This window comes from Erigeron canadensis, chromosome 7 (assembly GCF_010389155.1).
Source record: "Erigeron canadensis isolate Cc75 chromosome 7, C_canadensis_v1, whole genome shotgun sequence".
Taxonomy (NCBI): domain Eukaryota; kingdom Viridiplantae; phylum Streptophyta; class Magnoliopsida; order Asterales; family Asteraceae; genus Erigeron; species Erigeron canadensis.
In genome coordinates this window covers 34392705-34408631 of record NC_057767.1, presented here as the reverse complement: position 1 = coordinate 34408631, position 15927 = coordinate 34392705, and the positions used below count along the sequence as shown (strand labels likewise).

The window sequence follows — 15927 nt, the reverse complement described above, 5'->3', positions numbered from 1 at the left end:
GTAAAACTCACAACATTTTGCTAGTCGATCTCTTTTAATATATTATCTTTGTCCTAATATATTAGTACATCTTTATGTCTAAAATATTTATCATTACTATTACTATGCATATAAAACAAATCTATATATTTTAAGTCGTTATTTAAACTTAACGGTGTTTATAAACATACATTTAATAATTTAAATTTAATGTATAATTTTGATTAAAAAAAAAAAAGAAGACGAAAGTTTTAATGTCGACTGGTAGATGAACATGGCATCCACATCTTATTCTCCATCTTCCCCGCGTTCTCTCTTTGTAAAATCCTCATCATCATCATCATAATCATAATCATACCTTTATTATTATTTTTATTATTATATTATTCTCTTTCTAAATCTCGTATGCTTATTTTATACTTACTATTTTTAATTAATTTTCATTATTATTAATCAGAACTCAAAAGAAAGAAGAAGAAGAAGAAGATTACTTCCCCACCAAATCAGCAACGCATCAAAATCTCCCTCTCCCTCTCACTCTCACACACATTATTTACACACACACACACACACACACAATCTGTACTCAAAATCTTCCTACTTCAAAACCCTAACATTCATTCATCATTTTTATCAAAAAATTTATTTTTTATTTTTTAGTTATCAATCAAATGATCAAATATATGTATAATTATTATTATTAAATTAGATGAAGAAGCAATTACGCAAACGAACAAGGATATTCATCCTTTCTCTTCTTTTCCTCTCTCTTTTTGCTCCTCTCCTTTTGCTCTACCGTAAGTATTTTTATATCTATATCTATATATTTGTATCTATATGTTTTTATTTATGTATTGATTTATTATTGATTTTTTCGAAGTCTATAGTTTTTTTTTTTTTTTTTATGTATATAATAATTAATTAATTAAGAAATTTATTGTTTTTTGTTTTTTTATGATCCAGAATCCAAGGGATTTATTGAAGATTTATCTAGTCTGGTACTCTATATCATCTCATCTATTTATTTATTTTATTATTATTTTTTCTTTTCTATTATAATCAAAATGATGCTATTTTTAGTAATAATTACATCATATTAATTTAATCTGGTTTTATTATTATATACTTTTTTTTGTTGGTTCTGTTTAATAATTTTTTTTGTAAATTTTATTTACAGAAAGGCAGGAGGGATTTGCTGAATCTGAATTTAGTAAAGCAGGTATTTTTTTTTCATTTTATATAAATTTATACTTTTTTTTTCTTCCATTTTTTTAAAAGTAAACTAGCTGTTTATCTATTTGATTGGAATGAAATTTGATGTGGCAAAGAAATGTGATTTATTGTTAGTATATTTGTTTTTTTGGGTATTAGGATGAAGATGTAGGCGTAAAAGAACCGATTTTGAACGTGTATAAAGACGTGAACGTTGATCCACTTGTGAGTTCCGTAACTTCAGATGACGACGTTAAGTCTGATGATCCGGGAAGCGGTGAAAACAATGATGATACAAAAGAAACTGGTTGGTCTTTTGAGTGTGTTTTACTATTTTTAAGTATTTAGTTTGATTTTGTAGCTGCTTACCTTTTGACGATTTGTCGTTTTCTTGTTGCTGATTTGTTTTAGGAGAAGATGTTGATGTGAAAGGAAATAGTGAACAGAGCCAGGAGGAGAATACGATGTTAAATGATGATGGGAAAAAGGTTCGATCTTTGCTTCAACTATATGGTTTTTTAGTAGCATATTTAGAAATAGTTAGTGAAGTTGTATGTGTTGAAGACTCTACTGCTTAAAATACTAAAGTAAATATCTCATTTTACTTTCCCCGGGTTTACGTGGTATTCGTGGAGCACACGGATCTGCCTGACTGGTCAATGAATGCAGTTGGCTGGCGTTGTTATCAAAGAAATATCATTTTGGTTGGTAAACGAATTACAACTGATTTGAACTTCTCATATTATGTATACTTTAGTCAGAGGCATTTTTTAAGCTTTTCGCATCTCCTTCCTATTTGAAGCGGTCTTGAATTGAGCATAAAATTAGTTGCCTTTTTACCAATCCTTGGTAGTTTGTACAAAGCTGGCATGCTTATCACTCAATCTTTGTCTTATATGGATACTTGTTATCTAAATACAAACAGCATTTTGAACTTTTTGTACTCTGATTTTCAGTCAATTTCATACGGGTACGATAAAGTATATAAAGTTATAAAAAGAATTGCAAAAAGCTAATAGTTTATCCTTTTTTTTTGTTTTGATTAATTGGGTAGGGAGAGGCTGGTCGTGCAACACTTGAGCATGATCAGGATGTAGTATTGCAAGGACGGAAGGCACTGGATATGAAGATTAAAGAGATGAAAGATCAAGTAATAAGGGCTAGAGCTTACTTGAGCTTTGCAATACCAGCTAACAATGCTCATTTAATTAAGGAATTACGATTACGAATTAAGGAATTAGAGCGAGCCATGGGAGATGTCACCAAAGATTCTGATTTGTCTAAGAGGTTACCTCTCATTTTGTTTCTTTTGTATGCATGATAGTATGGAATATGGAGTATAAATGATTCATTTCAATCAACGTGTAATTTAGCAAAAGGGAAGGGTCGGCTGGGCTTTGAATTGGGTCAAAACGGGCTGGTTTAACTTAACCAGAAACCCTATTTTTTTTTTCTGGAAAAGTTTCAATTTATGATGATTAATAAGCCTGTCATATATGAATTTGGAAGTAGTAGTGTTTCTAAAATTATTTCGAATAAAATGATGTGGGACTATCTATGCATTAAAGATACATCTTGGGCGGCATGTGACCCTTTTTTCCATTCTCCTTTTAGCTAACTTTGGACTTTGGAGTCTACACGGCTCAACCATAGAGCGATAAATTCAACCCCATTCGTAATAATGGGTTGAAATTGCAACATCATATGATTTTTACCAATAAGCTTTCTCTCTATAGATTTCAAACCTTAAAATATTACTAGTATAATATTGGTTTTTTATATAGTACTAAATATAACATACCTTTAACCAACTTCTCATCTTTCAGACTGGATCTTTTTCAAATTTTCTTCATAAATAACATGTATATTGCAATCTCATATTGATCTGATACCCCAATTTTTTAGGGCTTTGCAGAGGATGAGGGCCATGGAGGTTTCATTGCAGAAAGCTGCCCGCATATATCCAGATTGCTCTAGCATGGTGAAGAAGCTTCGTGCTATGACTACCAATGCAGAGGAACTAGTTCGAGTACAGAAGGAGCAAGAAGGGTTTTTGGTTCAGTTGGCTGGACGAACTACACCGAAGGGTCTTCACTGTCTTTCCATGAGGCTTACTGCCGAATATTTTGCTTTAAAACCTGAAAAGAGGGAACTTCCTAGAAACCCAGATGTGCATGATCCAAATCTTCATCACTTTGTTGTGTTCTCTGATAATGTACTTGCATGTTCTGTGGTGGTAGACTCCACCATTTCTTCTGTGAAGGTATGCTGAATTGGCTTTATTTACTTATGTCTTACACATAGTGACTTGTTTCTCCCACATTTATATGGAGGTGCCGATTGCAACCTATTTGCTTATATTAAATGGGTTATCGTGGGTTATGTTTTTTGTTTCTGATGGGTCAAATGGGTAAATCCAATCTAAGATAAGTTTCCAAAGCGTTTACTTAATGCATTAACTTACTAAATTACTTTATTTAAAAGATTAAGTTATTACTGCAACATTATAATATGTTAATCATATTTACACAATCTATTAAATAAAGTAGTCAATACTTTGAACAGAAAGTGTTTCGGCTTGTGTTTCAAATCAACCTAGACAATGGCCCATTTTGATCTGAATATGCTTTACTACCTCTACTTGTAATACATGTCAGGTCCACTACTTTTATAGTTTAATGTTACAAGGTTTTGATACTAGTAATTTAGAATTAGTTGTGATTTAGATAAGTTGTACATTGCAGGACCCAGGGAAGACTGTGTTTCATGTGGTGACAGATTCTCTAAACTTTGCAGCAATCTCTATGTGGTTTTTATTGCATCCCCCCAAAAAAGCTTCAGTCAAGATTCATAACATGGACCACTTCGATTGGTTCTCCACTAAATATGCGCCACCAAATGCTGATGGCCATGATTCCCAGGACCCTAGATATACTTCTGCTTTGAACCACCTCCGATTCTATCTACCATATATCTTTCCGACATTGAATAAAATTGTGCTTCTCGACCATGACGTGGTTGTACAAAGAGATTTAACACGGCTTTGGAAGGTTAACATGATGGGAAAAGTGAATGGAGCCGTTAAGACTTGTAAAGAACACGATCCTGCTTTTCGTCGGCCGGAGTTGTTACTGAACTTATCTGATCCAGCAATCGCAAGGAGATTTAGCAACGAGAGATGCACATGGGCGTTTGGTTTAAATGTGTTTGACATGCGGGAGTGGAGGAGGAGGAATCTGACCACCGTCTATACCCAATACCTGCAACAGGTGTGTCCTAATATAATTTGAAGTCTTATTGGTACTTTATACACTACAAGTCTATAATCTATTTTGGATGACTTAAGCCCTTTGAACCCCTTTGACTGTTTCCTTGTTGGCTAAAGATATTGTTTAAACTTTTAGATATGCATCATAAGCCAAATCAACCTCCCCATTTATAAGTAAGTGGGTCAAAATTGCTCCTAGACTTTTAATAAATTGTAAATGTGTGGTTCAATTGCATTGCACTTCTAAGCTCTAAACCAAGAGCAACAGAATTTACCAACTAAAGGGTACTTCCCCAATGTTTATTCTATATTATTATAGCTCCCACTACACATCACTTCAGCAGAAAACATTTATGCCTCCCAACTTTGGACAATGCACAACACACATGCAAGCACTTATATATGTTAGCACATATGTATGTTATGATTATTCGTGCGTCGACCTTCGTAAAATTGGGGAAATATTGTGATCCAATTTTTCAAGTAATGCAGTTCAGAAGTTTGTTGATACTTGAGTGTGCTATTGTTTAGTATTTGAAGCTTTTCCTTGTTAGCTGTACTACCTTTTAATTTTACCTGTCTTCTTGACCTGTTAGGCATAAGCAATAAAAGTACTGTATACCCAAATTGACCCATTTGATATTAGATTGCCCCACTAGGAAATACATACACTGTTAATTAGGGGTGCACAAAAAACCCGAAAAATTGATCCCAATCCACTAAAAACCGATCTATCAGAACCGACCCACTATAAAACCGATGGTGTTCTTAAACAGAATGGATTGGTTCGGTTTCGGTTAGGTGGATAAAACTGATCCGCTAGAAACCAATCCACTCCATTTTGTATATTATTTTTAACATGTTTTACTAAATAATATGTTGTATGCGGATCATAATCTAAAAAGTTGAAGTTGGTCTTTGATCTTCTTTTAAGACTATAAGATATTAGCGTTTTACATGGGCTTGAAGTATCCAGGAAGTATAATGGGATTTCCTTTACTTGGTTTAATGGGCTTTAATTTATTTATTGGGCTTTTAACTAATTGTCAAAAACCTCGTTTCCATAACGTAGTTCGACTTCTTGCAATTGCAATCTTTCCTTTTGATTTTAACATATGAAAACTGAAATTAACCGAAACTGAACAAAACCGAGCCACCTAAAACAGTTTTGTTTTGGATTATTGGATAACAGAAACATTCGGTTTGGATTTGGTTACTCACCCCTAACATTAATAAAGGGGCAAGCTGGTAGTAAAGAGTTTTTCACTTTTTCCCCTATTCTTTTAAACATATTCATTTTTTTTAAATTTAAATTGTGTGCATAAAGAATCTAGATTCAAAATAAATCAATTTAGTAACTTGCTTGTATTAACAATACACAACTTTGACTTGACCGGCCCATGTCATTTTTCTTGGTTAAAATGTACGACTGATAATCGTTTAGTTTTAGCAATGTTACATTATTTCCTATTGATCTGTAGCAGGCACTTCCAATAACAACTTAAACACTAATTTATTTCTTCACTGAACATAATGCAGGGAAAAAAGAAACCTATGTGGAAAGCTGGTACCTTACCCTTAGGTTGGATGACATTTTACAATCAAACCATGGATTTAGACCGGAAATGGCATGTTCATGGATTAGGATATCATACTGGTATTAGGCAGGAAGATATCGAGCAAGCAGCAGTCATACACTATGATGGAGTCATGAAACCTTGGTTAGATATTGGCATCGAAAAGTACAAAACATATTGGAGGAAATATGTTAAATACAATCACCCGTATCTGCAGCAGTGCAACATAGCTTGATATCTAACCCAAATTCTTATTAAATCACAACAGGAATTCCAGGTTTTTTATACTAGCAAAATTATTTTTCATTCTACATCATTTTTACACACTAACACCCGACAACCCATAGTTCTTTTCTTCTTCTTCTTCCGACAAGTCTTGTTACAATGGATCATTTTTGTGTATATTACTCGTTTTAGATACAACTTCACTCATAATGGATCGTTAAGAGGCCCTTAGTTATATTACAATTGAATGAAGCTCAATATCTACAGTGTTTTTCCGCCCTCTAGTCGTCGATTCTTATCTGCATTTTTTTTTTCAGATTCTTGCATATGATTAATTCAGCTTAGTAACCACCTCACCACTCTAAATCAACAATAATTCAGCAGAGGGTCTCTATGTCTGGATGTGATGCAATACCAACTATTACAACATAAAAAGTTTCAATAACCAGTTTTGCAGTATTGGTGAAATTGATTTTTGCTGATTTACCTTTTTAGGTTCACAATTTGATTTCAAACAAGGTAAGAAGGTATCACAAGAAATTTGCTTTTTAAATGTAAGGTTAGATCAATCTATTATATCAGAGGATGGGTAATTTGCTTAAACTTAGAAACACTTCTTAGGGCCCAATAAAATGTCTGATAAACAGAATGATTCTTCATTGCCATATATCATATATGGTTATGTTTGCAAAGATCTAGACTAAGCTGGTACCGAAATGTCAAAAACGTAAAGCAGGTAAATAGCATAACACTATGATTGACATGAGCTCGAGAACTAACATTGCGGCAACACGACAGAGAAGACAACATTACATAAGTTTCTGTTTTATATTTGAATAAATATAATAATAAGTTATAATGGGGAGTTGGTGGTGATGAGTGGTGGATAAAAGAAGATGTGGTGCAATCCAAGTTGTGTGGTTTTATTGGATATACTAACATACTTTTCAATATTTTAATAAACCAAATATAAAAGTTTTTGCTATCAGAAACAAGTTTTTCTTTGTAGTAAACAAAATCAGAAACATAATAGAGAAAATGGCATCCGTTTCAGCTTGCACTCCCACACTTCTTCCCAACAAACCTTCCACTATTCTTGGTAAGCTTTCTTAGTATTATTTTATTTGCTATAACAACTAAAAACCATATGTATCACTATATTTTATTTGCTATAACGAGTAGAGAGGTAAGAATGCTTTTTAAATATAAAAGTAGAAACTTATATTAGCAATAACAGTCCTTCTATGAATATAAAGTTGCAATAACACATCATTTTTCATACATCAAATCTTAAACATAATTAAACCAATCTAACACGACTTATGTTTGTAAATTTCAGCTTCATTAAAACCCTTCTTACCCATCACTTTGCCTAACTCTAATGTTAACTAACAATTCGGTGTATGATTCACATGTAAAGTTGAAAAAGAAAGAGAACCAACTTTATAATATCACATTTATATCAAGTTTTATAATTGTTATTAAGCCTATTTTAAGTTATTTAACAAACTTTTTATACCTAAACCTCATAATTCAATGGCTAACAAGAATAAAACAAAGTTTGAATCTGAGTCGATTAACTATGCTAATATAATACTCGTAATAGTTGAATGTGGGTTTCGTCGCCTAACTTTTAACATTAGTATCATACTTAGTATTCACCAAAGCTTATAGCCTTATATGTTTGGTAAAAACAACATTTTTAACTTAATAAATATTAATTAAATAACCTTAATTGATATCTTATTGGTTAGATGCATGTGATGTGTGCCAATAACCCCCTATAGACTCGCACAATTGGTTAGGGTAAGATAAGACACTTTGGGCCCGTATCTTTTTTCAGTGTATTAAATAGCTAAATGCATAAATAATGTATGCATGTATTAAGTAAAATAATATTGATGGTTATTTTTGTTTATCATGTACAAAATAAACATAAAATTTGACCGAATAAAAAAATAATTGAAAATTTGATACATGTCAACATCCATTTGTTAACACATGGTTGCTTTTCAGGATTACCGGCCATATGCAAAATGGTAAAAGTGACATGTTCAGTTGAAAAAACATAAAATTTGACCGAATAAAAAAATAATTGAAAATTTGATACATGTCAACATCCATTTGTTAACACATGGTTGCTTTTCAGGATTACCGGCCATATGCAAAATGGTAAAAGTGACATGTTCAGTTGAAAAAGGTAAAACAAAGGAGAACCCGTCGCGATTGGTGATGACTAGTGCATCATCATTGGTTGCTGCAACGACGGCTGCAACCATGTCAAGCCCAATGGCCTTGGCATTAGTCGATGAGAGAATGAGCACAGAAGGAACCGGACTACCTTTTGGTCTAAGTAACAACCTTCTTGGTTGGATTTTGTTCGGCGTGTTTGGGTTAATATGGACTCTTTACTTCGTCTACACCGGAAGCCTTGACGAGGACGAGGACTCTGGTCTATCACTATAGGCTTAGAGTGCTTATTTTCATTAGAACAAGATATACAATTATATTCGAAAGTTTGTGGCATAAAAAACATACTATTATAGCAATTGTTACACATATAATATAATGCCTTAATGGTTGCACAACATCTTCTTTGGTTATTTGTCTTGTGAGTTTGTTTGCAAATTTACACGATATATATATATATATATATATATATATATATGATAATTAATATTTGGATGGTGACATAAGTATGAATATGATACGATTACGTTTAAAGGGAACAATCATCAGGTTAATATTGTATTTTTTATAATTGTTGAAGTGACTAGTTGTACTAATATATAACATGCTTGTTATTTATACTTGCTACTTATAGAGTGATTAATACTCCACTACTTAAAAATCTTTTTCATATGCACTCAAACAAATTTTGTAATCCGAAATGAATGAAATTATACAATGGAGTTTTGGAAGTAACTTAAAAAGGAGGAACATGTCATGTTGTAGACAGTAGACACGTAGTGATAAGTCCAATGAATTTTGGGCCCATATTCAGGGACCGCCTTTGTTTGAAGATATTTCTTAGCTGTTTTTTACCCGCCAGATCTTACTTAGTTTTATCATTTTAATCCTTAACTATTAGATATATTCAATATCCTACCCTATATGGGCTATGACTAGTCTACACATATACGGAGTATAATTTCAATTTTCACATTTTAATTGTTCTATTTTGTTTGGTCAAGTTTTTTTTTTTTTCCGAATTTAACTATAAATATTTTTGTTTGTATTATATATTAGTTGATGAAAGTTACATCAGTTAACAATACACTTAAAACTCAATCAATTCATATATATTATATACTTATATCAAGTATTATATAATACAGACAAAAATACATATGGTCAAAGTTGAAATAAAAATATTCAAAAAGTCAAATTAGAACCTTTAATATGGGACGGAGGAAGTATTTGTTTTACAGTACCGAATATATATATATATATGTTTATGTATAGAGTGTCAGTGAGTGTGTCATTAAGAAAACATTGACATAATAACTAGGAAAATTTGAAAAAGATCGATGTCACTGCTAGTCAAAGCTTAATATATAAACAACCAGACAACCAGTATACATGTATAATTTTCGTACTAGAATCAAATTAAGATGCCAAAATTTTAAGTCTTGTTCACCACATAAATACAAATGCTCAAGATTAAACAAAAATGGTATCGACCCCTTCTATATCATTGTCGCCTTCTCGGGGTACAACTATAGGCGCCATCTAGCTAACTCACACAACTTAAAGGACCAAAACATAAGCCTACAAACATATACAACTGTAAAATGTACATATAAAACTGTTAGCATTGTAACCATCACACACACAAAAAAAAAACTATCACACAATGTCACAATTAACTCATCTTTTTTACCACTGTACGTTCTCCAACTTCACTACACATACAAAAAGTAACCATATATATATAATTTCTACCAAATGTTACCCACAAAAAACCAAGCTATACAACTTTATATTTCATCCATAATAACTATATCAAGAAACTTGCACCAAGTGAGAATTATTAGTACATTTTTCTGTAAAAACGTATGGCTGAAGATGGGGTTATTGTACCATTAGATTCATTCTCTCAAGCAGCAGCTTCTTTGATCAAGAAAACGGCTGTTTCGAGAAGCTGGGTTTCGGTCGACGATAGTGGACGTAGTACTGTTTTGGACTTGGATAAATATGGTATTATGAATCGAGTTGCGATTCATGCTAGAGATTTGAGAATTCTTGATCCTTTGTTGTCGTACCCTTCTGCGATTTTAGGCAGAGAAAGAGCTATTGTTCTTAATTTGGAGGTTTGTTAAATTAAGCTCTTTTGTTTCATTTTTCTTATATTTTAAGTTTGAATTTTTTACTAACTTGTTTTGTTTGATTTTATATTATCTGTGTAGCATATTAAGGCAATCATTACAACAGAAGAGGTAATATATGATATATCTTTGCCTTATTTTTTGCTTGTTTTTGTGTTTGTATTTTAATTTGATTATATTACTTGTGTCCAGATTTTTTTAAAAAAAAAATCATCTTCTTGAATGAAATTTTGGTTGGCTTTAGTAAGAGATACAAGTGAAAATACATTACTCCTTTATTAAACTTTGCCTTCCTTTATATCATTGAGTTTATTTTATGATGTTTGATTGGTACAAAAGGTATTGCTTCGTGACCCGCTTGATGATAACGTTATCCCGATTGTAGAAGAGCTACAAAGAAGATTGCCACCAGTTATAGGCCAAGGAGAAGATGAAGAGGTTAATGGTGTTCAAGCCGACACTCAAACCAGCGAATCAAATGGTATATTGGTTTATAATATGCATATATACTTTTCTCATTTGGATATAAAAGGTTATGATTTGGGATGCTTAATGTTGACATGCTTACTGATTTCTAATTTAAGTTTTGGTGTAAACAAACTTAGAATTCCCATTTGAATTTCGGGCTCTTGAAGTTGCACTAGAAGGTATTTGTAGTTTTCTTGATGCGCGCACAAGAGAACTAGAAACCGATGCTTACCCTGCTTTGGATGAGTTGACCTCCATGGTGAGTAGTTATGTATTCATGTAGTTTGACAATCTAATCTACAAAATCATCTCTATAATGACAAGGGTAATGCGTATTTAAAGGCGTTAAAGAACTATTTGTGCATTTTTCTTGCAGTTTAATGATGTCCATTTTGGTGTTGTTTGATGTGTCTATCAAAGTGAATCAAGTGCATATTTTGTGCAGATAAGCAGTCGTAACCTGGATAGAGTGCGTAAGCTCAAGAGTGCAATGACAAGATTGACCAACCGGGTTCAGAAAGTATGCCTTTTTTTCTACTTCTCCGTCTCATTTAACTTTGCTGCTCCCCCGTTCGATATAAGTTAATACATTACATCCTTAGCAGTTGAGAATTATTTGTTCTGATTAGGAGTATCACGATATATGTAAGCCAAGGGTTGTAAAACTGTGCAATTTCTATCTTGTAGGTACGAGATGAACTTGAACAACTACTGGACGACGACGATGACATGGCAGACCTCTATTTATCAAGAAAAACGTCTTCTGCTTCTTCCCCGAGCAGTGATGGTGGAGATGTAACCTGGTCACCAACCTCTCCTACTATAGAGTCAAAGATATCCAGAGCAAGCAGGGCAACACCATATTCCACTCAAGGGGAAAACGACGTTGAGGAACTAGAAATGTTGCTTGAGGTGCATTACAAAACCTACATGTTTATATTGTATCTTTGGCTATAAATGTACTTGTAGTTTCCAAAAGTCAAGGTGACAATATGGGTGCTATGGACAGGTTTTGGTAATGGGTCAAGGACTCAAAATGGGTAATTGTTTCCGAGGGTTTGGGTTGACTTGAAACAACGTTTGCCCAAATTTTCTTTAAAGTTTTTTTTTATTAAAATATCTAGCGTGCCCAATTTGAGCAGTTTCCTTTTAAGTACACACACGATTGATGAAGCTACCTTTGGAACATAATTTAGAAGGTTATATGTGTTACATAGATACAATTTAGATTACTTTGACCCGTTTGACCACTTTCCTTCAAAGTATAACTCTTCTTCTGCTTTGAGCTGTAGAAACATAACAGAACCTAAATCACTCATATTTTAAGATAAACAAGTCAAAATTTTGACAAGAATTTGCAATTGCTATAAACCAGTTTTTCTATTGACCCTTTTTATGTAGGCTTACTTCATGCAAATTGAAGCAACATCAAATAAGCTGACCACGGTAATTGCCAATTTAGTTGACCATTTACTAATCTATCCAAACTAGTCCATTTCTTCTCGTGAAACAAGTTTTTTCTGTTACGTGTTTTGTTGGTGTTTGCAGCTGCGTGAGTATATTGATGATACAGAAGACTACATTAATATTCAGGTAACCAAGTCTAAACAACTTTACTACTATGGCTGCGTAAAACTTTCCTTTTACAAAAACATTCTGAGTTGAAATATCCAATCTGCCTTTCACTGTTATCAAAAACAGAAGCATATTTTTATAACATAAACATAAAAAGCATGGACCAAATCTCAGAAACATAACATCCTTTTTTTTTGCATACTTCAGTTGGATAATCACCGAAATCAGCTGATTCAGGTACATATTCTTATTGTGACAATGTCGTTTAATTTCAAAAACTATTGGATTTCATATTCATATTGTTTTGTTTGATATAGTTAGAACTCTTCCTACTATCCGGGACAGTCTCATTGTCAGTTTACTCATTGGTAGCAGCTATATTCGGTATGAATATTCCTTACCCATGGAATCATGACCATGGGTTTGTATTCAAATGGGTACGTCACAGCCATCTTTCTATTTTTGATGAGTCGTATTATACTTTTATCGAGTAGATTATAGATGTTGGTTCCATGTAGGTGGTCATTCTTGCTGGTATAGTGAGTGCATCAATCTTTATCTCAATAACAACTTATTCAAGACACAAAGGTCTTGTAGGATCTTGATCAAATGCATAAGGTGCTTCTACTCGACACGGTGACGAAATGTACATGCCATCATAATTGGAAAACTCGTTTGTTCTTGTATGGTTTGCACCACATGACTCAAATAACAAGTACCTATGGAAATGAAAGTGTGGGCTGTGGGATGTCACCTCTTATTTTGTTATACTTGTTTGTTTAGAAGTTTAGTAGAACAAATCTTGACTGTCTCGCCAGGATATCTGAAAATTCAGGACCGGCTTTGGCTATTTTCTACCGAGTATATTGTATCACACTCGTTATTGATGGAAAATTCGATACGTTTGAAGTTGTGGGTGTCTTTACACTTTAAAAGAAGGAAACTATAAATAAAAAGGTTCTAAGGTAAATTTTCTTTCAATGTTACCATACAACTTTTGTGTAAATAAATTGCTATTTTTGCCTACATCCAAAATTTGCTACTCAATAAGATCGTTACTTTGTCATTACCTCTAATACCTAAGCGGACCCACATAAACATCTAAGGTCATCCCTAATGGCAACTTCAATATCTCCGTGCAAATCGACACCTCACCAAGACATATATTTATCCAGCATACTGAAATCAAAATAATTCATTTTGCCTTCAACTTCATGTACCAAAATCTATATACTAATATTACTTATCATTCATCATAAATTAAAAAAAAAACACATAATTATACCAATTTCTTTATATTCATCCACAAAGGTGGCCCACAAAACAAATCCTTCTAACTTACTTATCAAGATCAACATATTGAGTATACGATCACATCATTTTAAAGCTTCGATATCCTCACCAACATATTGAATTAACATATTATCATCTATTGGAAATGATCTTAAATCGTATTGAGTAGCAATAGTTGTAGACATAAAGTGCAGGAACAAAAAGCATTTCTCAAGTTTGTGAGATTTTGAGTTTTCATAAGTTTTGTTTGACGCTAAAAAAAGAAAAGAGCTTTTTTATCGAAATTTTCTTTCTTTCAGAAATACAAATTATAAGTAGATTGATATAACTTTTTAGAACCAACCGCATCTTATGAAATATTCATTAAATTGCATATATAGCATTTTAGTTATTTTATATAAATTTTCAAGTTGGACTTGTTAGTCGGTTTAAAGCATTTGTAGTGATTCACACCAATGTAGCATATATGTCACATCTACGTCACATAACACTACCTAACAATCATCTAATAAGCAAACCATATTCGTAACAATAAACACATAATATCATATTTTTATATTTGGAAAATATAACATAATTGACCACTTCTTAGTTAAAATAGTATAAATCTTGATATTAAAAAAATACAAATAACGCTTCATACTTATGTCCTAAAAAGTTAAAACCTTAAGAAAAATAGTTTTTTTTTAGGAAAAGGTTAATGCTGCTCAACTCTTTGTATAAAGTTTTTTTAATAAAAAGTTTCATATTACCCCCTTATAATTTTTATTTATAACCTTGTCTTTTTATATTTACATTTTCTAGGTTAACTAAAATGTCTTATTTTATCTATTTTGTTAACTACCTATACTTAATATATGCATGTATTTTTGAGGAATAAAACTTAAAATTAAAAAACTTATGTTAACACGAATCTAACGAATCTAAAATAGTATTTTTTTTTATGATCATTTTTTTAAATATTTTTTAAAAAATAAAACTTAATACTTTTTTTTTATATGATAAAGAAGAAGAAAAAGAAAAAAAAATATGAGGTGAAAATTAAAAAAAAGCTATTTGTTTGTAAATGCTCTTAGATTTATTAAATGATCAATGTCAGTATAGTTATTGTACTCTTCATTAATAATTATTTTGAAATTATACATGTATACATGTAATCAGTGTTGTAAAACTCGGTAGACTCGGCCGGGAACTCGGGATCGGAATCGGAATCGGGGATTAAACGGGTCGAGTTGGCTGGAATCGGGTCAAAACTCGGTCAACGACTTGGTCGCTTGTAAAACTCGGTCAAACTCGCCTGGATCGGTAAAAAATCGGGTGGATCGGTCAAGAATCAGCAGGATCGGGTCAAAACTCGGGTCAACTTTGGTCAAAGTTGTTTTTTTTTATTTAAAAAAAAAAAGAAAATGCTAAATTGGTTTAAGTTTATGATTCTAATGAATGAAGCTTGAACTTTGAAGAATTATATTAAAGTTTTTAAACAATTATGTTTTAAGTTTGAAGTTTATTTCATATAATTTTAAAAAATATAAATTTTCTATATAAAAACCTGATCCGAGTTCTCCCCGATTCCGATCCGAGTTTTTAAAAACTCGTGACTCCCCCACTCGCCGATCCGATCCCGAGTCATGAGTTTCCCAACCTTGCATGTAATGTGTAGTAAGTAGTAAACTAAAGTTGTAATTATTATTGCTAAAAAAAATAGTCATAAATGTTATTAACCAAAAACGTGGTTAAAAAAGTAAATGAAATTGATAAAGGTGAAGTTTTTTTACAGAAAAAAGTTGATCAGAAAAGAGAATAGCATAAAATGGGAAATTGTGGGAAAATTTTTTAAAAAGTGGTATAAATCTTTCTTAGTTTTTTAAAATGAAACATGTTGAGAATAAAATAGAAAAAGTAATAAAGTGGGAATTGACTCTACAAATAACAAACAGTTAACCCACCCACACTTGCAAGTGGAATAAATACATCTTCATATCTTTTTTTCTCTTCAAATATA

At 32.2% G+C, this 15927-nt stretch overlaps 3 protein-coding genes across 4 annotated transcripts; all 3 read left to right on the top strand.

The window, feature by feature from the left end:
• The first annotated feature begins 402 nt into the window (after nt 1-402).
• On the top strand, nt 403-6565 carry LOC122606724 (probable galacturonosyltransferase 6). The gene is made up of 9 exons (XM_043779584.1): nt 403-776; nt 943-977; nt 1157-1198; nt 1351-1498; nt 1603-1679; nt 2246-2478; nt 3097-3454; nt 3936-4460; nt 5999-6565. Exons 1-9 carry the CDS (start codon nt 689-691, stop codon nt 6269-6271), a joined length of 1779 nt encoding a protein of 592 aa, XP_043635519.1. The 5' UTR covers nt 403-688; the 3' UTR covers nt 6272-6565.
• Nucleotides 6566-7200: 635 nt separating this feature from the next.
• LOC122606725 (photosystem II reaction center W protein, chloroplastic-like) lies at nt 7201-8864 on the top strand. Its single transcript, XM_043779585.1, has 2 exons — nt 7201-7360; nt 8411-8864. Exons 1-2 carry the CDS (start codon nt 7300-7302, stop codon nt 8725-8727), a joined length of 378 nt encoding a protein of 125 aa, XP_043635520.1. The 5' UTR covers nt 7201-7299; the 3' UTR covers nt 8728-8864.
• A 1249-nt stretch (nt 8865-10113) lies between these two features.
• Nucleotides 10114-13541, top strand: LOC122607599 (magnesium transporter MRS2-I-like). 2 transcript variants are annotated; one of them, XR_006325069.1, is made up of 11 exons: nt 10114-10574; nt 10671-10700; nt 10929-11070; nt 11195-11316; nt 11503-11577; nt 11745-11969; nt 12459-12503; nt 12606-12650; nt 12840-12869; nt 12954-13069; nt 13151-13541. XR_006325069.1 is itself a non-coding variant. In XM_043780613.1 (11 exons), exons 1-11 carry the CDS (start codon nt 10320-10322, stop codon nt 13235-13237), a joined length of 1176 nt encoding a protein of 391 aa, XP_043636548.1. In that variant the 5' UTR covers nt 10114-10319; the 3' UTR covers nt 13238-13541. The 2 variants fall into 2 exon arrangements, 1 of the variants encoding a protein (XP_043636548.1); XM_043780613.1 differs by having other exon boundaries at nt 12950-13069.
• Nucleotides 13542-15927: the final 2386 nt, after the last annotated feature.

Excerpts from the sequence above, each read along its gene's own strand:
- LOC122606725 (XM_043779585.1), top strand. The coding sequence starts at position 7,300 with ATGGCATCCGTTTCAGCTTGCACTCCCACACTTCTTCCCAACAAACCT. Across the intron at positions 7,361-8,410 it reads CAAACCTTCCACTATTCTTG|GATTACCGGCCATATGCAAA; the intron begins GTAAGCTTTCTT and ends GTTGCTTTTCAG.
- LOC122607599 (XM_043780613.1), top strand. The coding sequence starts at position 10,320 with ATGGCTGAAGATGGGGTTATTGTACCATTAGATTCATTCTCTCAAGCA. Across the intron at positions 11,578-11,744 it reads TGACCAACCGGGTTCAGAAA|GTACGAGATGAACTTGAACA; the intron begins GTATGCCTTTTT and ends TCTATCTTGTAG. Across the intron at positions 12,870-12,949 it reads ACCGAAATCAGCTGATTCAG|TTAGAACTCTTCCTACTATC; the intron begins GTACATATTCTT and ends TGTTTGATATAG.
- LOC122606724 (XM_043779584.1), top strand. The coding sequence starts at position 689 with ATGAAGAAGCAATTACGCAAACGAACAAGGATATTCATCCTTTCTCTT. Across the intron at positions 777-942 it reads TCCTCTCCTTTTGCTCTACC|AATCCAAGGGATTTATTGAA; the intron begins GTAAGTATTTTT and ends TTTATGATCCAG. Across the intron at positions 4,461-5,998 it reads ATACCCAATACCTGCAACAG|GGAAAAAAGAAACCTATGTG; the intron begins GTGTGTCCTAAT and ends AACATAATGCAG.